This window comes from Mesoplodon bidens (assembly GCF_964165515.1).
Source record: "Mesoplodon bidens genome assembly, chromosome: 20".
NCBI classification, from domain to species: Eukaryota; Metazoa; Chordata; class Mammalia; order Artiodactyla; family Ziphiidae; genus Mesoplodon; species Mesoplodon bidens.
This window is the reverse complement of record NC_138181.1, coordinates 10,812,260-10,827,465: the sequence shown is the minus strand read 5'-3', so window position 1 is coordinate 10,827,465 and position 15,206 is coordinate 10,812,260. Positions and strand designations below refer to the sequence as shown.

Below are 15,206 nucleotides of genomic sequence, written 5' to 3'. Positions count from 1 at the left end.
AGTGTGAAAACCATTCTATAATGTAGTCATTCCAATATAATGTACTATTGAAATGTATTTTAAGTACTGACAAGCTGGATGGCAGCACTGCATTGTCTTTTAATATACTGAACACTAACTCCTTTCTTTTCCTTTTGACCATCATAAGGAATAACATGGCTTCTTCTCTTGCTTCAGCTTCTTGTATGAGATTATAAGATCACATGATGCCTATAAGTGACCACAGACCTGCAGAAACCCTGAAAACCTTTACCAAATGCAATCTTAATTGCATTTTGAAAGAACCATTTTCAAGGTGTTTTATCCTTTCTTTCAACTATGAACATATTCCAGAATCTCCAAATGTGGACTGTTTCCTTATCAGTCCCTTAGAGATCAGGTAAAGTAGAGATGCAGGAAAATCTTCCTTAAAAATGACTCATTAGGAATACGAAGAAGAAAGACAGTATCATTGTGAATTCACAAAATACTCGGTAAGAAAAATGGAGCTAGGGGGTGAAGAGATGCTGTGTTTCTAAATTCTTCATGTGCTTGCTTTTTTCTTTTCTTTTTTTTTTTTCTATTTCAGAGGCACTGACTCTGGGTACGAGAGATTTTCTTTCATGGCTACTGAAACAAGACACTAATATGTTCAAAGAACCCTGGGGGTTTAAAGAAAGCCAGTGACTGTAATAACTAAGTGATGGTTTAGGATGTTAGCCATGATTGAATTCATTATTTTAATTCAAAGTTTCAAAAGTTCCCATAAAATAAAAATGTTCTTTCTCGTCACCTATTTTCATGGTTTTTGTTGTTTCAGGCCCTTTCTGATTTCCTTAAGTCAGTAGATGTTCCCAGTAATAAATGTTTGCCAGGAATATAAACTTCCAGTTTCTTCATATGATGAATAGTGAGGCTTTTGTAGTTTTATTTTTCATCAGAGTACAAGTAAAGAAAGTAGAAAATGAAACTATTCTAAAAGTGGAAGTCATTTCTTCCTGCCTACGCGGTGAGTTGTGGTCATTGGCTATGGCAACCTCTGTAATAAATAGATGATCTGAAACTACTCAAGAGACTGAGAAGTACCTGAGGAGCAGGCTATAAGAATGGCACCTGACAAGTCATCTCCTGTGGAAAATTCTTGGAAGATCTTTGAAGAATACCACATAGATGAAGATGTGGGCTTTGCTCTGCCCAATCCATTGGTAAGAGAGGGCACTGAAATCTGGGCAAAAATATTTTCTTATCATGATTTACCTGGACAAGTTAGCTTCAATTGAACAAATGTGGTTCAGTAATTTCTATTGAACAAGTGGATAAAGCAGTACCAAAATTGGAAGCAGAGCTTGAAAAAAGGGGTCTCAACTTTCTTAAAATTTTCTACCTAGAAACTTAGCCTTAGAGGCACTTCTTACTTATCTTACACAGGCACAGAGTGTGATGAGTTAAGGAGACTACAGAAGTATTTTGGTTTAAGGCAATTGCATTTCAGAGGGTATTTTGAAAAAAAAAGAAGTAATAAATGACCCATGAGTCAAAGAACCCCCTTTCTCAGCTGATATACCTTCGATTGTATAAAGTATGTGTTCCTGCTTTGATAATGTTTTTGAGGTGGGGCACCAAGCACCTTTGTGTTGTATTAATATTGCTCGGTGTTAACTGAGCCTAAGATTCAGGCTTAGAGAGAATTAGAGCTACCTTTTTATTTCCACAAGTTTTGCCTACAAAGGGCAAGCATTAGAGTGAATGGGTGCCTTAAAACTACATTTTCCTAAGTTATCTCCCCAAGAGTGTCAGGAAAAGCATCTTATCATTAATATTGTAATCATCAAACACCTAACATTGCATTTTTTTAGCAAATTTACAAATGTTAACTTACTCCATCTTTACAGTCATCCTGAGAGGTATGTACGTTATTAATCTTGTTTCCCTGATGAGAAATGTAGAATGCAAGAATTTAAGTAATTATCCAAACACACACAGCTAGTAAGAGCAGAGATAAGATGTGAGCCTAATCATACATATATCCCCATATCTCCTCCCTCTTGCATCTCCCTCCCACCCTCCCTATCCCACCCCTCCAGGTGGTCACAGGAGATCTCCCTGTGCTATGCGGCTGCTTCCCACTCGCTATCTGTTTTACGTTTGGTAGTGTATATATGTCCGTGCCACTCTCTCACTTCGTCCCAGCTTGCCCTTCCCCCTCCCCGTGTTCTCAAGTCCATCCTCTATGTCTGCGTCTTTATTCCTGTCCTGCCCCTAGGTTCTTCAGAACCATTTTTTTTTAGATTCCATATATATGTGTTAGCGTACGGTATTTGTTTTTCTCTTTCTGACTTACTTAGCTCTGTATGACAGCAGAGCCTGTGATCTTAAAACCGTTAATTATGCTACACAGCTTCACTCAAGAGGAAGAGAGATCACAAGGCATTGTTTTGTTGGTTTTTTTCCCTACTCTTGGGTTTAGCAAGGTACATGAGATTCCAGGAGAGGATTTCTAGGAACCAGTTACATGTTGTGACAATGCTGTATATCAGGATGTCTCTATTTGTTTGTGGCTCAAATGGATGAGTGCACACTCTAGAGGGAAACTTTAAAGGCAGCCTATATATAATTCAGTCAGAGATTCCAATCTAACTGTACTTAGAAATCACATCCTGTAACTACTTTGGGTAATTCAGGCAAATCTCAAACAATTTTTTTTCCCCAATCTAATCTTCCTCTTCCCATAATTAAGTTAATTGAAGAAAATGAAGTATGTTTTAATTTTTTTGCTAAAAGCACTGGTTTACTTTATATTTGCAAATCAATAATATTCAGACTTACTTCCCCTTCATACAAGCACACAAGTGCCACAGTGCCAGGATTGGATATTTCAAGGATGTATTTATCAATGGTACCCCAAAAAAAACTTTTTCAGAAACTGCAAAGCCTCATATCAAATTTATTCTTTTTTTTTTCCTAAAAAGTTGGTTCTTTCAGAAAATAAAAAAATCACAGTAATTATGTAGACCTCTAAAACAGATCCCAAGCGTTAAAGCAAAACCTGAAAATGAAAACAAAACAAAACTCTTCCTGAGCTACTTAAAAAATAATGCTGCTACTTGAGATGCTTAGGAAGTTAGATTCAATATTCTGAAACAGCATGAAAAAAAAAAAAGAGGTTGCTTTTATTTCCTCACTGAAGATCTTTCCTGGAAATTATGTGTTCAAAAATGTCTATTTCGGGCTTCCCTGGTGGCGCAGTGGTTGAGAGTCCGCCTGCCGATGCAGGGCACATGGGCTCGTGCCCCGGTTCGGGAAGATCCCACGTGCCGCGGAGCGGCTGGGCCAGTGAGCCATGGCCGCTGAGCCTGCGCGTCCGTAGCCTGTGCTCCACAACGGGAGAGGCCACAACAGTGAGAGGCCCGCATACTGCAAAAAAAAAAAAAAAAAAAACTCTATTTCATCTCTTATAATCTCTCAGCTTCCTATTCTAAAGGAAAATAATATGTCTTCTGATTCCATGTAGATGCAAAATACATTCTCTAATCTAGCAGGAGTTGAATGGCCCTCTGTGTTACTCTTTATTAATTTATATTCTGTCATTTAGGCATCCTGTGAACCAGAAGGATGTTACTGATTGAATTTTACATGTATTGAAAGTTCTGTCCAATAAGACACTCATCTTGACACATAATAAAGTATCTCTGTTATTTTGGGGAAATAGCAATAATCTAAAAGTCAGGCATACTACACAGTGAAACACACAACAAAGAAAATGTATATGTATTACTAAAAACACCAGAGCACAGTATTTGTGTGGTTAGGGAGAAAAATTCAGAGCAAACAAGAAAGGTGCCTATCTAGTGAATATACTGCCTGGATCTTTCATTCCTAAAAATCTGCCCTGACAGATTAAGTCTGGCCAATTATCTGCAGCCCCTGAACATGTTTGAAGTTTATGTTACATTTGTCTTCGTGTTTTATAGCTTCTTTATAATATTAACTTGGTTTTGAAGCTTAAAGCCTCACTCACCTTGGTTTCAGGTAAACTCTTGATGTGTCCTCCGTCCCCATAGTTCAGTATTGGTGCTGCTAAGAGCATGTCTGGAAGCAGCTGAATGAAGAAGGCCTAGGCGAGTTGTTCAGGGATCTGAATCTCATTTCAGGGTGTGGCCTAGGCCTTTGATTTTTATGTTTTCCCTTGAGATGTGATTATAAATATAAGATCCAGGGAGACACGTGTTAAAAGACAAAACCCAACTGAGTAAATTTTAAAGATGTCATTGGCTTCCTTCAGGGATTCATGAATCAGGCAGCATCCCAACTAGCAGAAAGAAAGGGGGTCTCAGGAGCTGCGCAACAATGAAAGACTTCTCTAGGCAGAAGAGAGCAGGAACAAGGAAGTTACACCAGCAAAAAGTGGATTGGTGTGTCAAGGTCATGTTCCTTTAGGGAATAGCAGCGGCCTATGAGCAGATGACCTCACTACTTATTGGCCAGGTTAATTCTGGATTGACTGGTTTAGGATTCCATTTTGGGAGAGGCAGAAACTGTAATAAGTATTGTCTTGATTTGGTGACATGGGACTTAAGTTACTCCATTTTGGGCCTGTTGTCTTGTTTTTAACACTCTTTTATTTGGATTTCATTTTTACTTACTGGGCAAAAAATTAGCCTGTAGTAGCAAAGGAAGCAATCAACATGTATACATGTACATATACAGCACCTCGTACATGTCCAGTACTGTGCTAAGAAAAATAGGATTAAAAGCATGATAAAGGGCTTCCCTGGTGGCGCAGTGGTTGAGAGTCCGCCTGCCGATGCAGGGGACATGGATTCATGCCCTGGTCCGGGAAGATCCCACATGCCGCGGAGCGGCTGGGCCCGTGAGCCATGGCCGCTGAGCCTGCACGTCCGGAGCCTGTGTTCCGCAACGGGAGATGCCACAACAGTGAGAGGCCCGCGTACCAAAAAAAAAAAAAAAAAAAAAAAGCATGATAAAATCCTTGCCATCAGGTAGTGAGATGTAAAAAGAGCAAGATTTTTTAAAAGCTGGAAACCCTCATGTTTGAATCACAATAAACTGTATGTACAAAACAAGTTACAAAAACTGCCCAACACTTGCTTTTCTTATTTATGACATGGAGATAACAATCAACTTTTGGGGCCATTATTATAATTAAATGAGAAGTTACTGAGTAAAACTGCCTAGTCTCCTACTGACATTTAATAAATCTCATTTCTCTTCCATTCAAAAAACCTTAAAATCTAGCTGAGAAGAGAAAAAATAATAGCAGAGAGCAATAAATTACTTAATGTGAAAACGTATAATCCATAGGATTCCTCATTGGAGGTATAAGAATAGAATGGAATAGTCAGGAAGATTTCAGTGAAACTTTTGAAGCGACCTTTGAAAAAGAAGTAGATAAGAGGAAGAAGAAGAGCCCAGAGAAGGTCCTGAGCCCTGAGTGTGCCGATGACAATGCATGGGCTGGTGTCACTCCACAGGTAAGAGAGTGTCAGCATCGCACAGCACTGAGAAAGAGGCAAGACGGACCATCAGCGGAGGCAAAACTATTTTATGATACCTTCCACTAGTAAATCAAAGTCCTATTTCTTCTTTTCAAGGAGGAGCTACCTCACCCTTATGATGCCTGGATTTCCATTGCTAAAAATCTGCCTGAACTGATTAACAATGGCCAACTACGTGCAGAAGTTGAGAAGGTTTGAAAAAACATGACATTTTCCGTTTTAGCGTCTTCAAAGTGTTAACGCGGTTTTGCAGCTATCACAACATGCATTTTGAGTTGGGTCAACCTCTCTGTTTATTCTCAGTTAACAACCTTCAGCACTGACGGCCTCCAAGGACACAAGTCACAGCGCCTTGCACATCTGGTTCTGGGGTATATCACCATGGCGTACGTGTGGGGTGAAGGTGATGGAGATGTCCGGAAGGTTTGGAGATTTTCTCATATTTCTTATGCTAACACGACAGATTTATATCCAGTTTACAGTTAATGTAAAAAATTCTAAAAGCATTGTAACTGCATTTTGTGAAGCTTGGGAAACAGAATGAGTACCTTGCACAGAGGAGTTGCCTAACGAATATTTGTGGGATGGATGGATGCATGAGCAAATGGTTCACAGGCCGTTAGAAAATCAAGACACAGCCTTTGTTTCCTCTCGCCCTCTACTGTTTTGTTCTCTCTATGCCCAGATTAGGTCTGCATCGTCACAAATCTAAAACGTAAGGGTTTAACAAGTACTGGGATTAAGTTACAAAATGAGGAAGAGAAAATGACATTTGTTTGGTTTCACTGTGCCCTTAGGTGTAACAGTTAATGTTTTGACACCCAGAAAGCAGAAGAAAAGGTGAGACGTTTCAAATGTGAACACTAAATATCGTGTTTTAATTAGGTCTTGCCAAGCAATATTGCTGTTCCTTACTGCAAGGTATCTGAGAAGCTAGGACTGCCCCCTATTCTGGTTTATGCAGATTGTGTCTTGGCAAACTGGAAGAAAAAGGATCCCAGTGGGTAAGTAAACAGTGATTATAACAGCAATGAAAGGAGTGCACACTATTTGAATCAAGGGGAGTTAGTCATTGATTTAATCTTTGGCAGCAGGGCTTTCTTTTCTGCTGTTAGGGTGTAAAATGCATATGCATGTGAGAGAGAGGTGTCTAATTAGCATACAGTGAAATGCACACATCTTAAGTGTTCAGTTTGATTAATTTGACTGGCTGGATAGATGGCAATGTCTGGGCTTTCAAAGCAGCCTGCTTGAAACTAGGCACTTCCTAAGCACTGAGTAATGGAACCCGCTGCAATTAAGGGTCAGAGGCTCTCAGTGTGCATCTGCAGAGGAGTATTCTAGATGTGGGAAATACCACAAAAGGAAATTATTTGATCTAGAAAACTTTCTTATGAGTAACAACTAGTTTTGACTCTCCACGTGTGCTCCTTGCATATTTAATTTTTTATTTCACTTATAAAAGTCCTAAGTTAGGCGTTTGTGATGCCTACTTGATAAATATCAGAAAACATATTTTTTCTATTTTTTATCTATTGTTTTTACCTTTGCTAGATCTGTAGTATTAAATGGAATAACAATAACTCAAAAGCATTTAATTTTAACCCTGGTTTCCTTTCTCTCTTCCAATTGATCCACTGCTTCATGGCTGTTTTCCTAAGGCCCATGACTTATGAGTGAGTATTCAATCTTTTTTATTCTAGGAATTATTTGTTACTCAGAGTAAACGTAGGTGTATCAATACCCTCCAAATGTGTTCTTTTGAAGCACCAAATGATTTTAGGCAAAAAGTAATTCAAATAATTGTTGAAAAAGCAAGTAGTTCTGGTCCTTAATAAATATTAAGGACTATATTAAGGACTATAATACATATTAAGGACTATGACTGTGATGAGACTATGTCTGTTTGATATTATAGCTATTAATATATATACTTGCATATGCAGATGATACCCCACTTAAGGATGGTTTGACTTAAGATTTTTTTGACTTCAAGATGGTGCAAAAGCAGTACGCATTCACTAGAAACCGTACTTTGAATTTTGATCTTTTCCTGAGATAGATACGCAGTACATAGTCTCTTGTGATGCTGGGCAGTGGTCACTGCTCCCCAGCAGCCCCGCGATCACAAGGGTAAACAACTGATACAATTACAACCATTCTGCACCCAGACAACCATTCTGTTTTTCACTTTCATTATTCAGTAAATTATGTGAGATATTCCACACTTCATTATAAAATAGGCTTTGTGTTAGATGACTTTGCCCAACTGTAGGCTCATGTAAGTGTGCTGAGCACATTTAAGGTGGGCTAGGCTAAGCTATGATGTTTGGTAGGTTAGGTGAACTAAATGAATTTTCAACTGAAAATATTTTCACCTTAAGATGGGTTTATTGAGATGTAACACCATCATAAGTTGAGGAAGATCTGTCAATAAGTTTAATTAATATGCATATATACAAAATACACATACACCTATGTATCTATGACTCAATGACTTCAGAGGCCAGAAATATAAATCTATTCTTTTTGACTCAATTCTTACTATTTTTGGCCTGTGTACTAAATAGAGGCTAAGAGCTAAGGAAACAAAAGTCAGTATCATTGGAATAAGCCTGCCCTGATGAACCTGGGCTAATGTGGAGGAAAGAAGATATATGAAAATTATGTAAATTACTATATGATTAAGAGAAGGATTAAGAAAGTAAAATGCTAAGAGTTCTAACCAAACAAAAGGCATGAGGGAAGAATCCTTATAGCAAGTTATTGAAGCTGAGTCCTGAAGAATGACTAGGCATCAGTTAGAAGAAGGAAAAGCTGAGCATGTTCACAGTGGAGAAAACAGCAAGAGTGAGGGCTTTGAAGTAACAAAAACCTTGATGCATTTCAGAACCGAAGGAAGGCTAGTGTCGCTGATAAATAATAAATGACGGAAGTAACAGTACAGGAAACGGATGAAAAAATAAACTTAAAAATATTATGTAGGACTTTGGCTCTGATATGGGGTTTAAACAGTATCTTAAATGGGAAGTTATGGAAGGTTTTCAAGTGGGAGAATGATATCACCATTCCCATTTGACAGATGAGGCTAAAACTGATGAAATAATCTTATTCAAGGTCACACAGCTAGTAAGGAAGTGGTCTGGGTTGAGACCATAAATTTAACTGCCATGAAACTCAGAGATATACAGATACTGAGACCATGTTTGCATCAATGCAAAACTTCAGTGAAAAAGAAAATAGGGGGTAATCAGTTATTTGGATTTCCCAGTCAATTCCCTTGTTAGGCAGATAAATCACTGAGAAATTGAATCAGTCTCATAGATAAAAATATGGATATGAATACACTTATTTAAGCCAAAATTCTACTTTTAAAAACCATACCTCACAGATATCTCTATAAACATTGAGCTTATATATATATATATGTATGTGTGTATATATATACAGTAATACATGTGCATGTGAAAAATTGATGGGATAATAGAGAAAGAACTAGTCTTAAAGTTTTTAGTTTCAAGTTCTAGAAAGGAATTTCAAGTCTCAGCTTAATCTACTGTTAATTATATGACCTTAGACAATAGACCTAACACTACTACTCCTAACTACATAATGGATATAGTAAAACCTGCCATACTTATCTCACAAGATTATTTTGAAAATGTAGGATAAATAAAAGGCTTGAAAACTAATAAATATTCAACAAATATATAAATATTTTTGTTAAATTCTTTTCTTTTCAGTGTTTCTGTTTTATATTTTTCTAAATTCTTGACTTCCTGGATTACTTTTCTTAGGAACATGGACATCCTATTCTCGTTTCCTGGCGGGGACTGTGGTAAAGGGTTCTTCCTGGTCTCTCTGGTGGTGGAAACAGCAGCTGCTTCTGCAATCAAAGTATGTCAGTCCGTCCTGGAAAATGTGTATCTTGATTCACATAAGCAGAGCAATCACTTAGTAGCTGAACTATATTCTGCATGAAATAACTTTATCCTGACTGAATAGAGCATTTGATGACTGAATTGGAGACAAGGGATCATCTGGAAGAAATAAATACTTTATCTGGTTTTGTGTATTACCTAAAAGATAAAATGTAGGAGCCATATATTTAGAATAAAATTTGAAACCCAGTAAGAGAGAAGTATTTTCAATGCAACTTGGCATTGGAACTCTATCACACAGTGACATAAATCTAATGGTTTTGTCCCTCAGAAATAGAAATATATAGAATTATATAAACTTATCTCTAAGTGATAAGTGAATAAAGACAAATCCAAGCTTAATTAAATATATGGAAATTAGTCAAACAATCAAAGGGTACTCAGCCCAAGAAAGAAAGGGAAATATGAAATTTAATTGGAGGATTAAGATTTAGGAGAATTTTATTCTATGCCAATATTTAGTGTTAGGAAATCTTAAGTGTTTGTTTTCTTTTTTTTTTTTAAAGGTGATCCCCATTATATTTAATGCAATACAACGTGAAGACCCACACACTTTGCAAAAGGCATTGCTTGATATAACTTCTAGTTTGCACAGAGCCCTTGAAATGTTTCACCAAATTCATGGCAAGTATTGTATGCCTTACAACATGCCAGGCCATGGTCAAATGTTTCTAGTTATCTAAGATGTAGAGAAAATAGAAGCAAAACCAACTCTCACATAGTGGGTGTGTTTGCGCTTTATTTTATCTCACTAAATCATTATACTTTCTATATGGCAGGTTTTATTATGTCCATTTTACTTATAAGGGAAACCAAACTTGGAGGGATAAGATAAATGACCCAAGATTACATAAGTAGTAAATCGTGAAGCCAAATTCCAAGCTAGGGCTATTTACCTCTAAGGAACATCCTTGTCTCTCACTAAAAACCGTGGAGAAACTTACCAAAAGTACAGGATGTTTTAAGTTCTGAAAAACTTAGCTTTTGCTTGATAGGAACCATGTGCGAATTCTGCTTTTTCACAAGCTAAATAAAAAATGAAAAAAAAAAAGAAAAATAGAAAAGCCTTTGAGCTCAAAAGTTATTGCAAATTAACAGCTAAAAACCAACAATAACCAAAAGAGTATGGAAACAAGGATTTGCAAAAGGAAATGTGCCCTACTGGGATGCTCGTAACAAATATGTGACTGTGTATCGCTGGGCTTGGGCAAGAAGATTGACCTTCAAACCAAAGACATTAGCAACCTTTGGGGAGGGACACCCATTGTCCACAGGGCTCCTGGAGGTTTTGTTTTCAGTCTTCTTTTGGTTTCGGCTTGTTGCTTCCTTTATGTAAGTAATTTATCTGTTGTATCAGTAAACACATGAAGTCGCCTTAAGTAAATATTGGCAGCTGAATTGGTATTCTGAGGATGAGTGGTGGGCGGGCCCAGGCTCTTTGGTACAAGCTGTGTGTTAGCCCCAAGGTAGACCCCGTTCAGTGGACACAGGCGATGAGAATGGGCAGGTGAGAGAGAGCTTGTCCTCAGGGAATTTCTCTGCACAGGTTGACCTAACGCCTTTCTCATATCCTATGCTGAAATCCATGATCAGTTGTTTATAACACCTTGATTTTTCCCAATCTATCTGATGCTACTTAATTAAACATATCTCATCTTTTTTTCAGAATATGTGGACCCAAACCTATTTTTCAATGTTCTTCGCATATACTTGTCTGGGTATGTAGCCTTATGCTTGAATCTGTTTTCTCTTAGACAATTCACATAAAGAAGACCACGTTTGCACTGATGGTCTCTACTATCAATCCAGTTTAAGAATCCATTTATATCCTAAAATACACATTGTAAGAAACAATAGACTATTCTCTGGGTTATTACTTGGCCAGGCATACGCTGGAGTATGGACAGGGAAGCTAGCCATTTTAAAGAGAGTAGAATAATCTTTGGTAGGTTTCACGCATAGAATACTTATGCCAGATTTGTTCAGAACCGTATTATTTATTATTCTCATGCATGAACATGAGTAGAAGGGAGAATGTGGAAGAAGTATAATGAAATCTATCTCATTTCACCTTCCATTCATCCTCTATTGCAAGATTTGACATATGAAAATTTGGCAATTCATAAAATAACAATTATTCTTTCCTTCCTGGTTTAGTTGGAAAGGCAACTCTTTGCTGCCAGAGGGTCTGCTGTATGAAGGTGTCTGGGACACCCCAAAGAAGTTTGCTGGGGGCAGTGCAGCCCAAAGCAGCATCTTTCAGTGCTTCGATATTCTGCTGGGCATTCAGCATACTGTTGGTGGAGGTGAGTGGCAAATGACAAATAATCATCATCTCTTATGCTAATAGAATAGTATCTAAAAAGTACTTTCCCATGAGCATCTTATCTGAGCTTATCTGATGCTTTTAGGAGAATAGTAGAGACTTTATTGCAATCATCCCATTTCACAGATGAAGAAGCAGAAACTTAAAGAGGATAATAGCCAGGCTCCCTGTTAACGAGCTAGAAAGCAGTGAAGCCAGAACTTAGACCAAGTTCAACACTGTCTTGATCTTGACCTTTGAACATGTCTATGAGGTCTGATGGACTGTGGTGAAGCCAATATCACATGTTCTGAAAATGTAAGACCAGATTCAGAAAAAGAAAGTCTCCTGCAAATGAGATAAGACCATGAGTTGAAACTGGGGAGTGAAGAGGCTTGGCACTGTCTAGTTCTGCTGTCCTACTGCCTTGGGGGTCCCGGGGCAATGCCTGCACCAAAGTTTAAAGATGAGCCACACTCATTATATTCCTTCTAGAGGATTAAGGGGGCAGAGGAAGAAGCTCCAGGAAGAACTTCTTTCTACTTTTCTTTGTCTTCCTAAACTTCTATTGAAGAGTCAAAGGGGGAAAGCTTTGGGCTGCATGATAATACGCTTTTTCCTGAGCTCATTCACTTCTTTAAAAATGATCCCTTATATTCTCTTGGATTCAGTATCATGATCTGTCACGTATAGTACATATACTCTGCCCTTCTTAGAAGGATCAAATCCAGTAGGAAAGTGAGAAAGGAAGCAAAATGAAAATATTATGAGTTTGGTTCATGTGGTTTTCAGAATTAAGTATATTTTCCAATAATTACCATTACTAGTAGCAAGACTATTAGGATGCTAACAAGATGGTTGTAAGTTCATGGCCACCCACTCCGACCTCACTGTGCCCTTCTTCCCTGGATTGGAGAATGCTTTGGCCTCCTTATTCATCCATCTTTGTCTTTAGTTCCTTCAGACTCTGCTGCTAAATTCCTCCAGGAAATGAGAACATATATGCCATCAGCTCACCAGAACTTTCTTCGCTGGTTAGAGTCAGGCCCCTCGGTCCGTAAGTTTGTCCTTTCAAAAGGTGATGCTACCCTGCAGGACATTTATAATGAATGTGTGCAAGCTATGGTCTCTCTGAGAAACTACCATTTGCAAATAGTAGCTAAGTACATTGTGATTCCTGAAAGCCAGCTATCCAAGAGAAAACAAACCTCGGAAGAGCCTTCAGAACCAAAAAGTAAAGGAACTGGAGGCACCGATATCATGGATTTTCTAAAGACTGTAAGACGTACAACTGAGAATTCCTTGTTGAAGGAAGATTAACGTAATCCAAGAAAGTGCTTATATTGCTACCACATGTGGTAATGTCACTGCTCATTATATCAGAAATAGCATTAACATTCATAACTTGAGGAGAGGAAAATAAAACTAATGTCCATTAAAAAAAAACCCTGCACATGAGTGTTTATAGCAACTTGATTCATAATTGCCAAAAATTGGAAGCATGAAATAAACCAAGGTACCTATCCTTACAGTAGAATATTATTCAGGGCTAAAAAGAAATGAGTGATCAAGCCATGTAAAGACCTGCAGAAACATGACATGCATGTTATCAAGTGAAAGACGTCACTCTGAAAAGGCTACAGACTGTGTGATTCTAACTATGTGACATTCTGGAAAAAGGTAAAACCATGGAGGCAGTAAAAGGATCAGTGATTGCCAGGGGTTAGGGCAGAGGGAGTGATGAGCAGGAGAAGCACAGAGGATGTTTAGGGCAGTGAAACTATTCTGTATGAGAGTATAATGGTGGATACATGGCATACATTTCCCAAAACCCATAGAATGTACACCACCAGAAGTGAGCCTTAATGTAAATTGTGAACTTTGGATGCTCATCCTGTGTCAATGTAGGTTTATCAGTTGTAACAAGGGTACCATTCTGGTGTGCAGAGCTGTGCATGTGTTGGGTAGAAGATACATGGGGACTCTGTACTTTCTGTTCAATTTTGCTATGGACTAAAACTGCTCCAAAAAAATAAAGTCTGTTAAAAAGAAAACTGCTCTGTGGCCTTCAATAATTCACTTAACCTCTCTCGTCTGTTTTCACACATCTAAAAATAATCAGAGATAAATAGATTAAGATGCTTTCCAGCTATGATTCAATCCTGTATGTGATCTGCAAATTCATCCACAAAAAAAAATCAATTGATAGGCTACGTGAATCTATGGAAATTTTAAACAACATGCGTTCAAACGTAGAATAACTCTTCTGTTTCTTCCAGACCATAAAGACAATGATTTTGATGTCACAATTATTTTATATATCTATAATTTTTAAAAGTTTACAACGGGTTTTCCCTCCATGGCATTTTTTTCCCTGTCTATAACACTGTCGGTAAGTCAGAACAGGAATTATGTTTCTTATTTTTTGCTGGTGGTTTTCTAACGTGGTGGAGGCACGGTGAGTGAGTAAAGGGCAACACCAGGAAAACTTGTCCTTTGAAGAGAGGGTCATTTGAAGAGTACACATGACAGGCTGTCTAATTCTCCAAGGATAGTCAAAGCCTCATGGATCCTGGGAAGATCTCCAATGATCATGCCAAAACAGTCACTTCCCACCCATATCTATTAGAGACCCACTAGTTCAGGCCATTACCCAAACCACCTGAAGGTAGGGAATTCTCTCTCAACTCTGTCCCCACAGATGTTTTATTCTCTTTTCGTACATGTTGCTTTTCTCTTATGTAGTGATCATGGCTGTGTGTGTGTGTGTGTGTCTTAGTTCACTTGCTAATTTGTCAGTTCCCTGTAGAAAAGATCCATGGCTTTCTCATGTTGACATTACAGCACTTAGCAGTGTACTTAAAATATCATCCGTTAAGAGAAGAAATACATTTGACCCCTGAACAACTTGGGGGTTAGGGACACCAACCTTCCCCACAGTGAAAAATCCGCATATAACTTTTGATCAGGCCTCCGTATATGTGGTTCCTCAGTATTTGAAATTCGCATCCTGGGATTCAACCCTAACCCTAACCCTAATCCTAACCCTAACTGCGGAACACTGTAGCACTGCCGTATTTAATATGGAAAAAAATCCACGTGTAAGTGGACCCATGCAGTCCAAACCCATGTTGTTCAAGGATCATTTGTAGATGAATACTGCATTGACTCAAGTATTGTTTCATTAACCGGGTTAGACCTAACCCTGTAAGCACCAGAATCTCTGCTCTAATGACTCATTTGTTCAATAACCATTTAATAAGCAAACCTAGGATGCTACCTCTTGAGCTAGATAGTAGAAAGATTAAGGGCACCAACCCTACCTTCAAGGAGCTCACTAGTGGAGAAATGGACAAATGGATTGTTTCAACACAATGAAATAAGGACTATATAAACATAAGCAGACAGTTTAGAAGTATAGAGTCCCCAACCCAGACTAGAGGGCAGCAGAGGGGGTGGGGCTTT

The 15,206-nt window shown here is 38.2% G+C and overlaps 1 protein-coding gene across 2 annotated transcripts; it reads left to right on the top strand.

Moving 5' to 3' along the window:
• Positions 1-1,085: 1,085 nt before the first annotated feature.
• On the top strand, positions 1,086-13,761 carry IDO1 (indoleamine 2,3-dioxygenase 1; the record flags this gene model as incomplete). 2 transcript variants are annotated; one of them, XM_081220760.1, is made up of 10 exons in its annotated part: positions 1,086-1,184; positions 5,592-5,687; positions 5,799-5,918; positions 6,381-6,499; positions 7,157-7,171; positions 9,293-9,392; positions 9,943-10,060; positions 11,103-11,154; positions 11,594-11,742; positions 12,697-13,761. In XM_081220760.1, 10 exons carry the CDS (start codon positions 1,086-1,088, stop codon positions 13,059-13,061), a joined length of 1,233 nt encoding a protein of 410 aa, XP_081076886.1. In that variant the 3' UTR covers positions 13,062-13,761. The 2 variants fall into 2 exon arrangements, with proteins under 2 accessions (XP_081076886.1, XP_081076887.1); XM_081220761.1 differs by lacking the exon at positions 1,086-1,184 and adding an exon at positions 5,328-5,471.
• Between the last annotated feature and the right edge of the window lie 1,445 nt (positions 13,762-15,206).